General features: G+C 39.5%; 1 protein-coding gene across 3 annotated transcripts in view; it reads right to left on the minus strand.

Moving 5' to 3' along the window:
- The window catches only part of MAPK1 (mitogen-activated protein kinase 1), a 46,657-nt gene that overhangs the window by 15,769 nt on the left and 10,864 nt on the right, over positions 1–20,024 (minus strand). For 2 of the 3 annotated variants that reach the window (XM_039385070.1, XM_027733189.2), the window contains exons 2-8: positions 13,661–13,843; positions 11,794–11,983; positions 6,265–6,381; positions 5,025–5,139; positions 4,350–4,481; positions 2,266–2,375; positions 1,416–1,543 (exon numbers count right to left, since the gene is read on the minus strand). In XM_039385070.1, coding sequence (XP_039241004.1) covers positions 1,427–1,543; positions 2,266–2,375; positions 4,350–4,481; positions 5,025–5,139; positions 6,265–6,381; positions 11,794–11,983; positions 13,661–13,843 — 964 coding nt within the window. In that variant the 3' untranslated portion in view covers positions 1,416–1,426. The remainder of the gene's footprint in view (positions 1–1,415; positions 1,544–2,265; positions 2,376–4,349; positions 4,482–5,024; positions 5,140–6,264; positions 6,382–11,793; positions 11,984–13,660; positions 13,844–20,024) is intronic. The other variant, XM_027733190.2, reaches the window with a different exon arrangement.

The following is a 20,024-nucleotide window of genomic DNA, read 5'->3' on the forward strand; positions in this document are numbered from 1 at the left end:
TCGTGCTCTTGTACAGAATCAGCTTCAGAAAACATGGATGGGAAATGAACACCAGACACAACACTATATCCCAGGTCTGTTCCTACTGGCAATGCCCAACTATTAACAGCCAGCTGAGTGAATCTCAGATTTCTCTAACATGCCATTATTACAATAGTTTCAATGTCAGCTAGCAAGCTTAAATAAACAGAATGCAGTATTTGTAAAAATCGAAATTACTTCATTTGTGAGCTTCTATACACCTCAATATTCAAGAGAGTGGCAACAGTAGTTACCCTATTTAAGTAAAAACTGTATTTTCCAAAGTTCCTCCCCAACTTTTTTTCTTCCTTTCCTATGAATTCATCATGAAATAAAAACCTGGGGGTATATGCAATGCAGAAACTGAAATCTCATTTTTAGTGCAGAAGAATTATTGCTTAAAACAAAGCCACAAAGCTCCTACACACTGCCAGCAGAGCTGGGGATTTCTGGCAGTGAGGAAGTTCCCTGGCTCAAAACTTCCCCTTCCTGCTGGAACTGCCCACACAAACCGGTGATTGTGGAATGCTGCTGGATGGAGGACAGCACAGAGAGCATGAACCAGGCAGCCCACAACAGGCTCTCTTCTTTGGTTTGTTTTTCTTTTCCAGTCATAAAACTTTGCTACTTTAACCTATTAGCATCATAGAAGTTTCACAAGTATTACAAAAATTATTCAAGTCAGTATTTGACCAATTCTGTATGAAACTCCTGAGATGTGCAAGCCTTGTGGTACAGGAAGACCAGTTAAATTAATTGATTTAAAAAGAAAAAAAAAGAGTCAGTGAATACCAGTACATTACATTTTAAATTAAAATTTTAGATCTTCAAAATATTAGGAAGATTAATTGCAACTAATTTATGAATATTTAGATACCTGTTCTTAGGTACTCACACTATTTCAGAGTTAGTTAAAACTGAAGATAATTCATACTGAAGCTTCACGGTTCTTTTCCCTTTTCAATAATTTAAGACATTCCTCCTCTGTACAGTACATTTAGGAGGAGGGGTTTTTTTAAACCGTTTGGAGCCATATCACAGAATAATCTGTAATATATGAAGGACATTGCCCCTTAAAATGTTTAAAATTTGCATTTCAAAGCGTTACCATCACTTTCATTCCAAGCAGCGCTATTGAAATGTAATTCTTATTCCTTAAAGGTAATGTACAAACTAGGTAAACATCTGGGGCAATTGCCTGGATTCCACACCGGCACTGCAATGCTGTGGACAAACAGAAACTGTTTCTTCAATAACAGAACAGGACTCAGCTCAGGTCCTTGGACAGGGAGTTACTGGAGCACTGGAAAAGGCAAGTCCTACATTTCACTAGTGGCAACAAAGTCCCAGATTGGTCCCCCTGCCCGAGTGGTCCCACATTGCTGTGACTTTACCTACACACAAATTAGGATCGGTGTCCTGGCTGGAATCTAGCAGTTTCCTCAAAAATCAGTTCTTTCAGCTTTTCCTTCGGCAAGTCATCCAACTCCATATCAAACTTGAAGGGTGCTTCAGCTACAGGCTTGATAATGCAAAGAAATATTATTACTTTAATGTTACTCTTCTGCTGAATTTCATGCAGTCCTTGTACAGGTGGGGAAAAAAATGTGAAAATGCCCTTTACAAAAATATCCAACATTGCAGCCTTCAGGGCAGAACTCCTATTAATCCCGTGTGTGCTTTACACATATTAGTTTACCAAGTTTTAAATCAAATGACAGTAAGGAGCTACTCAAATCTAAACCATAAGTTAAAATGTTTGTTACAGGCTCATAACTCAGTATCTACCTGTAGAAAAAATTACCTTAAACATTGTATTTCTTGGAATAAACATATTTGTCCCTTAAGGGAAAACTAGCTCATTTCCTCCTCCCTTAGTTCTTCACCAAAAGTAACCAGAAATCTCCTCAGAACTGTACACTGAACTACAGCAACTTCTGATTCAGGGTTTCTAAAGCATAATCCAATGGCAAACTCAGTCATTCTCCACCTTTATCTCAGACATTATGAAACAAAGCCACATCAGCTGAGAATCTCTATTTCCTGGAGAGGACACCTTAGCATCTATTTAGTGTGTGGTGTCTCAAAAATGCTGTACTACAGTGAGAAATATAAAATTTTGGTAAATTGATGGAATTCCTTCTTCAGCTCCATCAGAGCATTAGAAACACCAGCCTTAAATTAAAGTAGGAAATAACCTGTTGTACAATTTAATCAATGTTTACATTTTAACAATGTCTTTACCTCATCGCTTGGATCATAATATTGCTCCAGATATGGATGGGCTAAAGCTTGCTCCACTTCAATCCGCTTATGAGGATTAAAGGTCAGCATTTTATCCAACAAATCGAGTGCTAAGAGGGAAAAAAGTGAGCAAGAGTTTAATACACACTCCACCAAAGTGTTACAAACACGGATCTTACACAGAGAACTCCCAGCACCCCAAGTTCTGTGCCAATGTCAGTGTATATCTGGAGTTCCCTGGCCAGAGCAGCAGTGACAGAAGCAGCAGACTGTGAGCTGTAACCCGGGCAGAGGTCTCTGCCAGCCCATCCATCACCATTCCTGGGCTACAGCTGCCTTTGGCACGACCTGTCTAACAGGTCACCCTTCCACAGGCCCTGCAGCCTCAGAACAGATGTCAAGGGAACAAACGCATAGAACCCTATGGAACAATCTGGTTTTAACTACAGCAGAAATTAAATAGCCGAGACTACTTCTTCTCTCAGAAAAATGCTTTGGATTTTTGTGCCAAAACCCAAACCAAGCTAGAGCTTTTCTGAAATAAATAATTAAGAATATGTTCTTATTGTGAAAAGAAAACTTTGCTGTTTATGGACAAAAATGTTATCCAGAGTCATTAGGAGTTCTAGGTCATCCCAGTGAACTATTCTAGCACAACCAGCAGCCCAGAAGATACTCTCCAGAGAAGATGCAAATATATTTATATTTATGAGATTCGGGCAAATCTGTTGAAGACAATTTGTAAAGAATCTATAGAGAACTTGAAGATTCAGTAAGACAGCGAGTGAGGTCTGATGAAACTCTGGACAAACATCAGTGCAAGGAAAGAAAACAGAAGGATTATAGGAGCAAGAAGCCCAAAGGTATCTGCAGTATCCTAAATTCCATCACATTTCTTCTCACCACATGATTTATGAACCAGAATGTTAACAGAGGTTTCTGGCTGCAGCACAGCTTTGCCCCAGGATGAGGTGCACACCCAGCACTGCATTCAGCACCAGCTCCAAAACCTTCAAACTTGCCCCACAGTTAACAGCTGGTATTTTGCTGCCGTTTTCCCAGCACCGGCAGCTCACGTGCTCAGTCTGTGCTGGAGCACGTTCTGCACAGTTCTGCTCCTGGAGTGACTGACAACCAGCTCTCGGAAAAGCTGCCCTGTCAAAGCTGCTCTGAGGATGTCGATGAGAAGTGCTGCACAAGTCAGCAAACGGCACATTCCCTCAGCTTAGGCACCAGCATTTGCAAGCTGAGCTGTCAAAGCCCACGGTAACAATTCTCACACTGATGAGCACTGTTATAAAAGCAGAATAAATCACTGCTGTTTCTCTCAATGACAAGGATAATCAGTTTGACACAGTTCCATCTGCAGAAATTAGCTTCTAAGTGGTACTTCAGTACCTGATCATATCCACTAAGAATAAAGTATCATATCAGTTAAAAAAGGAGTAACTTATGAATTGTGTCAGAGCACTGTACTGTGAACAAAACAACCCTTAAACTCTATGAAGTAGTTTAAAAGGCAAATTAATTGCTATCTAGCAAAACAATATCAAATTTACCCTTTACTAAGCCTTGTTAAGAAAGGCAATAATTATTACATTCCTTACTTTTATAAATTTTGCTCAATTTATAACTGAATTCTTTAACCCATTAAATTGTAATCTTTCGTGGTGCCTAAGGACCTGCCCTTTGACTGACATGACCCTGTTTGACCTAGAACTGACACCCAGTCTGCACAAACCCTACCCACTGCAGCAGCAAGCTGCTGTCTCCTGTCTGATGTCAGAAACAAAGTTCAGGACTTGTTTGATGCTGATGTCAAAATCCAAATCTGATGTTCAGCACAGTGACAGGAGTTTGGATTTTACACGTAAGGTAAAGATCAAACACCACAACATGTAATCTTAGAGTTACTAAAAATTTAAATTTAAAAAAATAAGCCACTATGAGGGTTTCACACTGGTTTGTGATTTTATACTGGATTTATAGTGCTGTTTTAAAGGACCTGCATGTTCTATTTAGGATGGTTTTAAAAACTCCCATCCTGTCATTATTTTGACACAACGTAATAGAGCATTAAATACCTTTGGGGTCAGCGTTTGGAAACAGCCTGTTCCATGGTACCTTATTTTTGTGTGGTAGGGAAAGCAAGTAGTTTCTGGCCTTTAAATTTATTATACAATTCAAATCTTCTTGGGAAGGGGATCCAAGTATACCTAAAAAAATTAATACAAACAACAGTGCATTCTGTGAAAAGCACATTAATACAGTTGTATCTATCTGGTAAAACTCAGTATTAAAACTGCTGGGAAGACGATTTCATACTAAATGCTTTAAGAACACAGAATACCTCAGAAGGTTTTAGAAACCTTTACCAAAAACATTTTTTTAATAAACAAATGCATTTGAGTTTTCTAATGATCAGTAACTTGTTAAAAAGATCCAAGCAAGTGGTTTATCTACAGAAATTTTAAAAATTTTACCTCTATCTAATAATACATGAGCTTTTTAAATATCTTTTTTAAATTTTACTTTAAAAACATCTCTGCTGATATAGTAAACACATTGGTAAGTATCTTCTAGTTGTCCCCAAACCAACGATTAGATGTAGAAATCCCTGCAGCAATAACTACAGGGAACAGCTGATACACCTACAGACCTGCACCTTACACATTGACCCACAGGAGAAAGACCAGCCCAATAGGTAGAAAAGACGGAGAGAGAGGGATGTGGAAATGCTGCTTTGCCATAAAGCTTACCAAGGATGTGGTTAAGTTGGTCAAGGTAGTGTTTTCCTGGAAAGATAGGTCTGTTGGAGAGCATCTCTGCCAGAATGCAGCCCACTGACCAGATGTCAATAGACTTGGTATAACCCTGCAGGGAAGCAGAAACATATTTTTGTCAAATTTTTGCATAACTGCAGCAACATGTTATGTTAGTAAATTGTGAAAGTGCACACAAATAATCTTTTTCTTTTTTAGATGAGTCATGCTTGTTCATGCTGTTTGTTTTCTCTGTAAAGAATGAAATAATTAAGAATCCTCTATCAAAACACTACTTTGAAGGGGTAGCAAGAACTGAATTATCTAAGACATGCTTTTCCAAAAGGATTCTCGAAGTTTAGCTAAATCTGTTACCAACTGCAAATTTTCGAGACTCCCTGATTTTATAGCAAATTTAAACTAACAAATTTTGGAAACCAAGTATTCTTATTTCCACAGCTCCTGACAGCGCCCTAAACATGTGTGGAACCCTGGATTGGTCAGATGTCTGTTTTCTAAAAGCACCTTAGACACATTATTGTCTCAACAAACCAAACCCACCCAACACTGTAAATCCTACAGAAACAACAGTGTCTTCCCAAAATATCCAATACAACCCCAGGTGTCACCCAGGTGTTTTGCTGTGGGAGCCCACACAGGGGTTCTGGAGGACACCCATGACCCACAGCACACAGGGACTGGACACACCTTAAAACAGCCACAGAAGCACACAACAGTAATTCCAAGCATATAAAAAACAAAGGAATGACTTCATGGAGACTATGGGAATGCAATTAAGATTGACACATAACAAAGATCACATGCCTTCATTCAGAATCAGATTCACTCTCATTATACATTCTAAACCTAAATTAAGATGTCAAGATAACATTAAGGCAGCGTTTGCAGCCTTGCTGGAGGCAGCAGTGGAATGCTCATTCCTAACCCTTCTGTCCTGCTCACTGGCAGAGCAGTTGATGGAAGCAGTCCCGTGACTGCCAAGGAACTGGAGACATGGGAAGTTCTGCACAGGATTACTCAGTTGTAGCATCCAATAATTGATTCTGGAATCACAAATTTATTGCCAGCCAGTAGCTGTACTGCAAATCCATTACCATTTTTCCCCAAGACTGTGCATGCGTTCTGATCCTAAAAACACAGAGAGGGGGAAGCACAGCTGGTCCTCACAAAGGAATAACCAGCCTCAGAAGCACCACAGCAGCACACTGTGTCTCACCTTAGAATTCAGCATGATCTCAGGAGCCCTGTACCAACGTGTGGCCACATACTCTGTTAAGAATCCTGTGTGGTCATGATCAGGATCTGCAACACGAGCCAATCCAAAGTCACAAATCTGGGTTTAGAGAAAGAAATAGGAAAAAAGGCACATTAGACATACATCTTCCAATATTATAACATTACTAATTCATCATTCCCAACCAATGATGGAACATCTCCAAAATAGTAATGGCAACCTATGTCCTTAGAAAAAAATTAGTACACAAAGTTTAAGAAAAATGTTTTGGATCAATTACAAAGAATATCCAACCACCATTCAGGGGCCAGGAAGAATAAACACTTGGGGAAAAAAAAGATGTTCCTGGTGCACAATTTACATTCCACTATGTCATGGCCAGGCTTCGAACACGAAGATTTGGGAAGGACTCTACCCACATTCCACTATGAGCCTACTGAATAGCACCTCTGCCAGACAGTTGGTGAGATACACTGCTCCAAACTCTTAGAAATTCACCAGAAAACAAAAAGAGAAAGCAATTAAGCTTTCCAGAAAACAAAATTAGCAACCAACACATTTGTAACCAAGTTCAACACCCATTCTTACAAAAGTTACCACCATAACTGCATCTTTGCACGAGAAACAACCTATCCAATCATGAGATAATGGTAGACTGGAGAGATTACAGGTTGTTGAAGAAAGCATGAGCTTAAAGAAAAAAAAATCCCCCCCGAAACTAAACACATGCAAAAAAATATTTGTCAACACTGTATCAGATAAATAGTTTTATCCAACCAGGAAAAGAAAAATAAACTCTGATTTAGACTAGCAAGTTCAGCAAAAAGGAAGAGGTGGGTTTAGCCCTGCTCTGGTAAGGAGGCTCTACGGCTTTCAGAGCTATTTAGTGGCCCCCCTCTCCAGAGAGAAATTAAAAAAAAAGTGAAAATGTGGAGACAGACAGTGTTCTAGAGCAGAGCAGCTGCTCCTTTCTTACCTTCCCAAAGGTCAATGGCAAGACTGTTGAGCAGCACATTAGACATGTTCCTATGGTTCTGCTATCCCCCAAACAAATACCAGCTTATGATTTCCACATAAAGTGTATTTGCATGAAAAAATATGTACTCTCATGAAAACAAGGCATCAAATGCAGGAGTGGCAAACAGTTGGAAGGTTCCTCTGCATGTTTTATAATATTTATACTCTTTTATAGTGAATTGTGTACATTGATTATATTCAAAATGTGAAGTAACAATATATTGTAGTCAATAAAGGCAGTAATGGATAATCCTATCACAACCACAGAAACCTCGCTGCACCCTGGCAGCTACTCCTTAATTTTCCTGGAGGGACAACCTGCCTGTGAGACAACTGATAGATCAGTTAGGGAAGAAGTGATTCAGCTGACTAAAAGCTACCTCTAAAAGACAAGATTCAGCAGCTGACTGTAAAACACAAGGTCTGAAGAAAAGGAAGTGATGAATGTCATAAGCCAGGCTGCATGACCTGGCTTTAGCTACCTATTAAAAAAATAAACCCAAACCCCTGAATCCTTAAAAAACAAACCCAGAAAGAACCCTTTTAAACATGTCAAGGTTTTCCCAGACTACAAGACCAGAGCAGCTGCCTTGTGTGCAATTAGCAGCTTACATAAAGAGACTCGGTACAAATAATCAAAAGAGTCTCCTCTAAAGACAGTAACAAAGAAACTGTAGAGGCCAGCTTATGGAGAGTTCAGAAAATAATCATGTAGGCAGGCAAAATTGTTGTAATCTCTTCCTCCTAAACTCAGAAAAAAGCTAGATAAAAGCTAGATACTCCAGGCAAGGAGACTTGTGCAGAATTTTAGTATTACACATAAGTAAAGCGCTAGTTTGTTACTATTAAAACAAAAGAAGAAAGACACTCTCCGGTTCACAGTGAGGAGCAAGAACTGAATTACAGAAGGTGTCTGTCAATCTCTCAAGTTGAAAAATGCACATGGGATGGAAAGGAAGAACAATGACAGAGAGAGCTCATTAAAATGACAAAAAGCCCCTGCTGACTGGAGCAGAAACAGGTTAAGCAGAAAAGAAGAAACACCATTAGTGAGAAAGGCTTCAAGGTTGAAGATGCAAGGAAGAGGGTTTTGGCTGCAGAGCTGACAGAAGTGTTACAGCAGAGCAGAATAAAGAGAAGTTGGAGATCCAGAGCTCTGCCTGCAGTGCCAGTGCAAGGGACAAGAGAAGCTGGAGAGGTCAGAGTTGTGCTCTGCAGTCCCGGGTGTGAGGGACAAGCACAGCACTGGCTGCACACGTGAGGGTGAGGGCACACAGTTCCTGCATAATGGAAGACCCAGGTATGGCAGTCAGTGCTTCATGCCTTGGAGAGACAGAACAGATGCTACTGAGACAGAAGAAATTACTTCCCCACTAAATAAATAGATTAATTCATTAATAAGATGCCAGCATCCTAGTCATATATTTAGCTTCCACTTCTTGCAAACAGTGTTCTTGCAATCAGTATCAGGGATGGTTGGGATTTTTTTTATAAACAGAGATGACTTAAAACTGGGTGAAGCTATCAAGCAGATGGGAAGATTTAGGAGGATCATGTAATATGACCATTTACTAAGCAAATGAAATGACACCCAACAATACTACTAACATACCGAAATATCTGCAGTTGTATTGCTGAGTAGCCTGTGCCTGCGTGTGTATTTGTATAAAAGGCAACAGAGAGGCCTCCTTTAAGTTCTGCAACATGCTAGTTGAGAATCTGTTTAAAATAACTTTGATCTCATTTTCCGAAATATTAATGCCACTTGCCCAGGAATTTCCTATGGCCATGGGAGTTTTTATGTAACTTACTTCATTTACAGAACTACAAAACGGGTCAAATTGTTGGATGCAGAGAATCATGAAATCATGTGAAAATACTTGTAAAAATGTTAGATACTATTTAGAGCCTATTCCAGCCTGTCAGTGGCACGTCAGTACACATTAATCTCATTCATGGCAAAGATGCCAGGCTGCAAAAGAGACCAGTATCTTTATTGCACAGGACTCTCACTGGAGAAAGATTCCAAGTAGTAGTTTTCAAGAAATCTCAAATCTAATTTTTCACTGCAAATATGTAACAAGAGACAGTACTTAAGTCCAATGAGGTACTTTCACCAGCTTTCATTCACCATGTGGTAGGTCCTCTTTAAGGTCTCAATCATTTAAGTCTGTAGCTTTGCCTAAAGAAACAGAAACAGCTTTAGCTCTGCACTCCTGTCTGGAGCCTTTCAGCTGCTCAGGACGAGCCACGGGATTCACAAACACATTTGGTCAATAGAGACTCATATATTTTTTTCCTGGAAATGAAATCTATAATCCAGAGGTCAAGATCATGTTTAAGGGCGAAGAAAGAAGGAGCTCTTGTTACAACCTGTAGAACTCTGAGCTCCAGAAGAGAGCTCTCATAACACCATAAAGAAGGAAGCTCACAGAATTACCACTCAAGATGAACAAACTTTCTATTTTCCTTCTTTCAAAAGTGTGATTTTAAGTTGTTTCACTCTACGTTGTTTTGAGTTGATGTACAGTAACCAACTCTGTGCCCCTGTGCAGAGCTGACACACAGACTTGCACAACGGCCCTCAAAGAAACAGGTTAATACAAGTTCAGCATCCATAGACGCGACCCAACATGTACTGGTTTCCAATTCTGCTGTTCAGACTTTAGATGTGGTATTTGTACAGCACCAGAGTTCCCTTTAGGTTATGAAAAATCAAATGCTGTCATATAGACTCCTATACTCTGCACCAGGGAGCACATATTGCAGTGGTAGGTTGCTTGAAACTCTGATAAAGGAATTGTAACAGAGCACACTAAGGTCATATTGTATTATTTTGCTGTACAGCGAGTTTACCTTCTTTTTCATGCCCAACTTCTTCATGTTAAAACATTGCCTATTATTATTTTATTTCCTTAAATTACACATAGCACAGAGCTACACCCAAACTGTTCTTTCCTGCTTCTATCACATAGTTGTAGATTTAACTCCATTTCTTTCATGAAGGGGTTAATGCCTTTGAAGGGATCTGATGTAATAACAGCTGCTGAAATCCCACAGCAGGAGTCAAGAGGTGACCAGCCCAGCAGTGCATTTAGGAAAAGCTGACAAGTAGCAGTGGGAATGTAAAGCAAACCAATCACATAGCCAGTATTTAGAACAGACCAGCATACGAACAGCAAGGACTTCTCTTGGAATTGTAACAGCCTCCAACTGGTTCACACTTTGAACAGGATATTTTTGTTTTGCTTGAAGTTTGTTTATTGAGAAAGTTAGAGCTACACTAAAAAACAGAGGGTAATTAGGAGCAACACAGTATACAACAAACACAGTTGTAGCACATCAAATCAAATCCTGTAAACTCCATAATCTCACTCCATCAGTGGCCAGCAGCAAACACATGATGTACAGCGTAATTGGGAACATACTCCAAAGCCTCTCTCGTCTTCCATGAATTTGCCACAATAGGACTATAAACCAGAGGTAGCTCTCAATAGCTTTTTTTCCCTGCAAACTTGCTTGGTGGTGTTTTTTTTTCCAAACTGCAATATCTACAGTGCTCTGTGGTAAGAAATTCCACAGCTTAACAATGCTGCGAGTGGTACCTGCTCCTTTCATCCCCCCTGCCTTTTTCATAGGTAAGGACAGTGAACAACTGTTCTCTATTTACCCTCCCTATGCCACTAACAATGTTATCAAATTCTATCGTATTCTCTCCTTTCCTCATGCAGTATCTTCCAGCAAAGGAGACCTGGGCTAAACAACTCTTCCTGATATGGAGAGCTGTACTTTGAAATCCTGGTCTCCTCACTTTCGAAGATATCATAGGGAGAAGTGTGATAACTATGATCGCACCAAACTGAAGACTCAACCAACTGAAAGGTACAGAATAGGATGTTTTCTGTTTTATTCTCTATTTCTGTTCTAATTCTCCACACTTGGTTTGCTTTATTGAATGCCACTAAGCATTGAGCTGACATTTTCCAAGAATCATAACAGCTCTAAGCTCATCCTTCTGTAGTATTAACGAGTATCCATCACTGGAAATGCAAATTAGGAATCTTCTCTCTCCAAGTAATTGCTGTGCATTTAATCAGCACTGAATCTCACATGCCACTTCCGTTGCCCGCAAATACAAACAATGAAACATTAACAGTGTAAACAGAGAACCCAAAACTTGAAATATACACAGTTGTCAGTTTACTTCTGAGGTAAACATGATTCTGCTTCAGATCAGTATTTTCATCCAGCTTTGAAAGAGGCTGTTTCCAAGTCAACCTCCAGATGGAAACAGTGATGCACTCATTACAGCAGCCTAACAGAGATTCTTAGTCACTCCAGTCTTGATAATTATTTAATCAAACCAGATAATGTCTTGGCAATCTCTCAAGGATAAAAATCGCATTAATCCCCAGTAAAAAACCCACATTCATGGTTATAGCAGGTAGTTTATGAAGACCATGGTAGGAAAATTTGTAAGACATTTCAACTCACCTTGAGATCACACGTGGTGTTAAGCAGCAGATTTGAAGGTTTGAGGTCACGATGAAGCACATTGGCTGAATGGATATATTTTAACCCTCTCAGAATCTGGTAAAGGAAGTAACAAATGTGGTCGTTGCTGAGGTGTTGAGTCTTTAAGAGCTTGTAAAGATCTGTCTCCATAAGATCTTGCACAATGTATCTGTAAGGCATTAGATGTAAGGCAGCAAAAAAACCGTGGTGTCGTACTAGATATCAACACACAGTACTCAATGGAATTTCTAGAACAATTTTTCTCTTTTTTGTCTTTTCATGACAATTATGAAACAAACTTCTTGCTTTAGAAGTTTGGAATCCAATCAATCCTGTTACACGATGCAGCCCTTTACAGAACTAAGAGGTACCAGCATGTGGTCCTCTCCAATTAATCATCATAAACCTCTATTTCTTTATAGTAGAGCTTGACTTTTATAGGAATCTTAATTTCATCTGGTTCCTATCCTGCTTGCCAAGAAACAAAGGCAGGTTTTAGGTTAATGACTAATAAGCTTCGAAGACGCTTGCAGTTGCATAGCAGCATAAAAGGTAAAAGATCTGATCATTACTTATCAGTTTTCTCTTCCATCTCCCCACTTCAAAAATTCAGCTGTTCTTCTCTACTATATATATATTTATGCTACATTAAACACAACGGTTCCTCTCTTACTCAAATTACATCCCAGTATTTTCAGTCAGATGATTTTTTTTCTAAGATTGCAATGAACATTAAAAAAGGGAATTTTTTAATCTGTTTTGACAGCAATGAGTTTAGTAAAATTTTCTTCCCTCATAATTCAATCTGGCTGCTAAACCCTTGGGGTGTAGTTCCCTGATCACTTTTCACTGAACCAGGATTTTGTAAAAACACACCACTACTGCCATTCCAGTTGGGTATTCCCATCCTCTCCTCTGGGTATTTATACCGGACCACGCAATCAGGACACCGTTTTACAGGCACCATGCACTTACATCAGTCAAAAGGGCCCCACATAAGGCTGAACTCAAATAATATATTGATAGTGTGAAGTGCAAACATTTGACCTGGACTCAATCCAATTTCTGCCCACACACACCTGGGGCTTGTATTGGGCAGACATCTACGATGACCCACAAATCCAGCAGGGACAAATGCACGTGGACTGGGGGAAATTCAGCTGGGTGAGTCTAAGCCAGGCCTTGTATCCCAGGTACAGCCTCCCAGCTAACACTGCCTCACCTGACAGACGCACACATGAAGTCATAGCCACACAAACCCAAGCTTCCCGTGAAAAGGACCATCAGTGTAACAAAAAGGACAGATCTGCATGTGTTAATCAGGCAATTACCTGCCCGTGTGCAGTTTCAGACCTTTCACAAATGCACAAAGCACTGCAAGACTGGGGGTTGTGTTTTACTTTATTTTAATTCTTTCCCCCTAAGAGGTATCAATTTTATCCTTTAAGAAAATTTTAGAGAATTATAGCAGAGTCTAGCCATTTTATTTTCTCCTCAAATCAAGCTGTTTTAACAGCAGCTCTATTAAGAGCAAATATAATTTTAGGATTAAGTGACTAAGCTAAATCTTTTCTACAATGTAGAGTTCTCTGCCTTGGAAGAGAGAAATTAACATTTTTCTCTTTTCCTGGACAAGAAAGGACAAAACTAGTGTTCATCTACACATCAAATTTATCTATTTATCTATAGACTGAGCATATACTATTAATTTCCCTTTCGATTTACAACAATAGAAGCCACCTTTTATTAAAATTTAGTAAGGAAGAGGATGAAGAGGAAGAAACAATCATAACAGAGAAGGAGGTAACCATCACTAACAATGCAGAATAACACTTGGAAAGGATACACATCTTTCATTTGTTCAATAGTTGGAGCTCTGATAATGTCATTTATTCCAATAATATTCTCGTGCCTGAAGCGCAGTAGGATCTTGATCTCCCTCAGGGTTCTCTGGCAGTACGTCTGATGCTCAAAAGGACTGATTTTCTTTATAGCAACTCGAACTTTGTTGACGTTATCGTAAGCAGAACTAGAGGAGAATCAATAACATCAATTATAATGAATATTAAGTTAATTCACTTCAGAAAGAAAGAATATGAATTCAATTGAATGTAGGGGTGATGCACTTGGTTCACATTTATTTTTATCAAATGAAGAGAGGTGACAGCGACACATGTCTTTTAGTTCAGAGAACAGACAAAAATATGGGTCTCAACAGCCACTGGCTTTCCCAACTGACTTGGAGTCTGCTGATTCTTGGGATCCTGGACAGAGGAAGAAGTATTTGGTTTTCTTATCAGCCTGTAGAACAAACAAGCGTGAGGTTTTTTCAATATGCTGTAATCATCAAAAGTTTGAGAGAAAAAGTTAATCTTGAGTTAACCCATTCACGTGGGGCACAGAAAAGCCTTCAGAAACCAGCTTTCAAGCAGCAGAATTCCACATCCTATGTCTAACTCCTGCAAGCAATACCGTTGTCACAACCTCTTATCCCTCCATTGATGTACACTGTTGGCACCTCTGTAGCACATATGGAAGAACAAAAGGGGTGGAGAATTTGTGAAAACACTTTTCCAAAGATAATAGAGTTCCGAGAGGAGAAAGATGTATCCAAGTGCACACTCAGAGGGGAGGCAGCAGCAGGGCAGGGAGGGATCACAGGGATTGGGACCCACGTTAAGGAACACACTGGTTGCTACATTCACAGGACTGTCATTCCAGGAGCTCAGAACAGCACTCCCAGCTATCCCAATAAAGCAGGCTCAGGATCTCTGTTCAACATGCCTACGCATGCATGAAGAATATCACAGCCTGAGTCTAATTAAAAGGCTCAGTAAAATACACACAAATTTCTAAAATCTGGGCACAGGCTATTATTTCCTAAAAATGTTATGAATCCTTACAAGTTTTAAGATGTTTTCTATGGTTCTGTTTATATCAATGACAACGCATCTCATTATCATACCTTCTACTTGCATTAAAAGTATATGGTAATTCAATTAATTAGAATTTAAATGTGTGTCTACGATTCTTGTTTCTTTCAAATTTCCTTTTGGTCACTCCTGCATTGTTTGGAAATTAAAAAACAATCAAATTCCATACCTTTCAGTTAACCTCAACCATTTAATATAAAAAATAAACATACTAGCCGGAGAAGCTTTACATCCCACCGATTTTCTATAATTTAGTCCCAGAACATTCTTTGAAACTCTCTTAATTGGCCTTACTCTGCTGAGATGACCAGGTAACCGGTGACCAGGCAAAGCAGAATAAAATACAAAAATCCAATTAGAAAAGGAGACCTAAAAGGAATTCAAATGCCTGACCACATCAAGGCTCTTCTACTAAGTAACAGAGTATGGCGCAACAAGGTGTTTTTGAGACACTACTGTCACCACTAGATACAAGAGTGTTTAACATTTCTCACTTTCATTATTAAAACTGACATATAATTTGTGTTGTCAGTAAGAGCTTCACGCAGCTCATGCACATGTAACATCCTTCTTACATGGTTTCTCCACAGAATCCCTTTGACCTGTCTGGATCCCTAAACTCTGTTCTGTACCCACAGACTGCACCATTTATTTGTCTCTAGAAACCCTGAACCAGTTTCAAAGCTCCACCAGTGCTTTGAAATGCGACATGCTGAGCAAGTATTCATTACAACTGCTGCTGTTGCATATGTATATGCATATATAGATAACACATTAGCAGTTCCTAAGTCCCAAAATAGATAATAACCAAGCGCCATAAGTGGAACTTGCCATCGCCTTCAAAAGTGCTTTGGCTACAGTGATTTCTGAGCTCATCACCTGCAGGGTTTACAGTGTACCAGTAAGGCAGGGCACAAGCAGAAAACAAAACCAGAAATAACTCTGAAGCATGAACAACCTGGACTGGGGAAAGAAATAAAAGAACTCTCTGAACCATTTTATCATTATACACAAACCTCCTGCATCCTCCTTTCTATTGACTTGAGCAATTTTTTCTTCCACAATGCAGAATCTTACTTCCTCTCAAAGGACTGGACAGTAGCAGCTATGCAGAGCAGAAAAAAGGCAAAATGCCAGTATTTACCAATTGATGATGCATAAACAAAAGCTCCTAATCTCTTACAATAGTTGATAAATCTCTCAGTTACTGCTTCTCAAGCAAAGGTTGACTACTGATGAAAAATATGCATCTTTCCTTGTACAGATTAAAAGAACTTGAATTCATCAATTAAATATGCCAAGATTTCCTCTCTTGTAGCTGTTTCACTTAATAGTTCCTGAAGGATTTTCTTGGCAAATGGTTTATGCTGTTATTTAGAAAAGGATGGGTAATTTTGCTTTCAGATGGTTCAACTATAAAACACAATTCAGTGTGGAAAAAAAGCTCAGTATTTGCAGTAGAGATGCAATGAATTTCCTCTCCAGGGTACCTTTTCCATACGTTTTTCTGTTTGTATCAGGAGATCTCTCCACACTGACACCACTAAGCACGCACTGCCTCAGCTAAGGGGAGCAAAACTGAAATACTGTCTTGTTGAAACATTAAAAGGGACACTGGATTTATTTCTATTGTCATGCTTTTGGAAGATGAGCCTTTCTGTAACTTGATTAAACATATGAAGGACTACCTCAATTCCTATGAGCAAGAAACTAATCATACAAGCAGTCAGGTACACTTGCTCGTGCATAATACCTTAAATGTCATGCATAATACAGGTACACTGAGAATCTGTATTATCTAGTTAATATCATTTCACATTCTACAGCCTTCAAAGCAAATTTGGTTTTAAGTAAACTCTGTGACCCTTTACAAAAGTGCTTTTTCAATTGGACACGTGCTATAAAAAACTATGAAAGCTACATATCAGACTGAACTTCAGTGGAACTGAAGAGCCGTGTTACCAGACCCCTATTTGGCCTATGAAGCCATGTAGCAATAACTACTTCACTACCCAGGAAGCACCATAAACTATCAAAATTGGGTCATCTGTAGGCCAGACTGAGTCGTTTCCCAAAGCTTTCCCTGTTTCTCACAATCTCCCTCCAACCTGCCACCAGATTTGCACACTCCTCTCCAGAGCTCTGCTGAAGAAGAACGCTGCTCGTAGTGTGCACTAGTAGTGTTTGCAAATGAAACCAGTACAAAAGTGAGAATCCAAGTCCTCTCTGTGTCACCCCCCTGCACTCCATGTACCAGCTTATCACTTATGATTAGGGTACCTCTCAGCCACAGCTGGAACTAAAGATCTAATTTTATGACTAATAATCACCCGCGCTCCCCCTGCAGTCCAACCAGAGACAGCTCCACGTGCACATCCCATCCACCTCCCAGCACACCTTAAGTTTAGATTATTTGCATTCTGGGGGTGCTGTCCCAGTGTGCACAGTGTAACCTATTTGTCTGGGCTGTCAGCTTCTACTAAACCTCACAACTGTTTATATTTGCACTGAATCAGTTAATTGGGACACCTTCTAAAGGCAGGAACCTTATTTTATCTTGACTTCTTTGCAGAGAAGATAAAAATCTGTAAAGTGGGAATAACAATTCACATACTAACAACTTTTAGAGTGCTAGTTTATAGCTTCTGGTTTCTAATTGATAAGTGCATACCGATCACTGCCCACATAATTGTCCCTTTGTCTGTGTTATTCACATTATGATGAATCTAGTCACCAACACTCTAAATACTCAAAAGGATTTATTTCCACCCCAGCCATGTGCAGCTTCACAAACTGAAGCAACCATTCAGCTGTGAGTGCTATTTATCTGTAATTTGATAAATTTAAATATAGATTTTGCAAGTACTCAACTCAAGTAGCCACAACATTATTCCTATTTCAAGCTGTGGTTACTATCCCGTGACAACCTGCAAGAGTTCCATTATTTAGATACTTTTGCAACACTGTGTGAAAATCAATACAAGCCCTCACAGTACAGTTTATCGTTTCTAATTTTAAGCATCTTGTAATATAACAAAGTTTTGACTAAGTAAAACATCATGCACAGATGCACAAAATAAACAAATGAGCATTTATAACCCAAGAAGTTGCACCACACAACTTTTAAAGCCAGTTTTTAGCCTTGTACTGCTCCAGTACTAACTTCCTTTTTGACCAGAAGTTCAGGGTGGGGCTGCTTCCAAAAGCAGTGACCAGAAAGGCCCCTCAGCTCGCAGCAGCCCAGCACGCAGCAGGGACCGCTCCGCCAGTGCCATGTGCCCCTCTCTCGTTAACTCCTCCCCGGGAAGGAGAGCTTTTCAGCAGGCACATCTGGGCGAGCGCCAAAGCTCAGCTCCTTCCACCCGCAGCGGCTGCTGCACATCCTTCCATCCATTCCTATTCCCTGCATGTTTCCCTCGGAGCAGAAGTGGAACAAGTGAGAGCACGCTGCAGCTGCCGGAGGAAAGGAGCCAGCTCCTGGCAATCCCTGCATCCCACACAGGGCTGGTTCTTCACACAGCCACTGCAAAACAACCTCCATGGCACCCCCATCCCCAGAGCACTCCCGTGCCACGCTGCCTGCGGGCTCACCCCACCACGGCATACTCTTCCAACACTCCCAGGATTACTCACCTCATGGCTCTTTTACGGGCTGCTCTCAGCATATGCAGAAATACACACAAAATACACAATGCTACAGGCAAACATCCTAATTACAACTCTAAATAAAAGACTGATTTGAAGTTTAAAAGGGACTTTTTTATCAGTAGCTTTGTGTTGCTGTGGAAACAGGATTCCAAGGGCATATCCAGGGATAAGAATCTTTTTGAAATATTCAATAATTCTGCTTACACTCAGAATAGGAAAGGCAAAAATAATTCCCAGCAAGCAAGCTGATCTACGGAGATCTTCAATCTTTTCATTCAGTCTACATTTAGCTCAATCACGGACATTTCCACAACATGCTGACATTTATCAAGTTACAATGCAAATAGCTTAGACTTATTTCTAAGACTGCTGTAAATAACACAGTATTATGACATAGTAATAACCAGCAGTACCATAACAGACTGTTCCCTACAATGTTTGGGGGTGGGGGGAGGTGGTGGTAGGAGTGCAGATTTACAGGGGCGACTGGAGTTTTTTGTTTGCTTGGGGTTTGTTTTTTATAATCAGATATCAACTCTTCTAGATTCTTCAGAATAATTAGTTTCTTATTCTAGATGATTAAAATACAGAGAACAGCTACAACATACAGTTTATGATTCTTTTAACAAAGAGGAAAGACTGGAAAGAGGTTAAAAGTAGTCAAAGACAGTTTCCAATTTGAGGACATTGAGTAATGTGTCATTTTTATACTGCTGAATTTATTTTTTGTAACCAACTGTAAACATCTATGTTTACTATAAATATTTGCTACTTTGCTTCATTTATTTATGATATTTTGAAGATAAATAAGTATGTTATTCATTAGACTTTTTTTATTAGCTCCAGCTTATGGAAGCAGCACCTGGTTTTCAAAGGGGTAAATGTCTATTCCTATTAGGATATATTTGCCTTGTTTCAACAGATCTCAGTTTATGAACAGACAACCCATGTCTCGCTCAGTTTTCCTTTTGATTTCTTAGTTAAATAACAAAGCATCTCCCAGGCTTTTCAGCTGTGAATTCAGGAAGCAAAGCTCTTTATACACTTCTATTTTTCTCCATTAAAGATTTAATTTTAGAGACTAATTCCTACCATGTAGGAAAGTCAATAATCCATTAAAATTGAGAGCTACCTATGAGATTCTTTAAAAAACAACAAACAAACAAAAAATTCTCAGCCTTGAAGCACTAATTGCTTTTCAAGAACTGAAAAGATTATAACAACTTTAACAGGAGCACCATGTACTTTTTCATCCTACTGTGAGGGTAAAAGTCAAATAAGCTGTAATTCAGCATTCTTGAATCATCTATTGGTATGTTACAGATACTCCCCACTGATTATTAAAAGATAACTGTACGTATTACCTTCTTAGTCTTTGGGAAACATGCATAAGCACTGACAGCTTATAAAGAAAGAAGAGGCCAAAAACCATGAATTCAAAACTGAGACACTTCAGAGTAAGTGACATACAGCTCCCTGCACACACCGAAACCCAGTGACAACTGGTCCCCACTTTCTTGATACAAAAATGGCAGCAGGGGATGACTGAGCAACAAGGGAACACTAAAATAACTATACAGGAGATGTGATCCAATTTGCAGCAGTAATAATCTGGCCTTACCTGAAAAC

Source organism: Pipra filicauda, unplaced genomic scaffold, assembly GCF_003945595.2.
Source record: "Pipra filicauda isolate LSUMZ 115617 unplaced genomic scaffold, ASM394559v2 scaffold391_size691406_pilon, whole genome shotgun sequence".
Classification (NCBI taxonomy): domain Eukaryota; kingdom Metazoa; phylum Chordata; class Aves; order Passeriformes; family Pipridae; genus Pipra; species Pipra filicauda.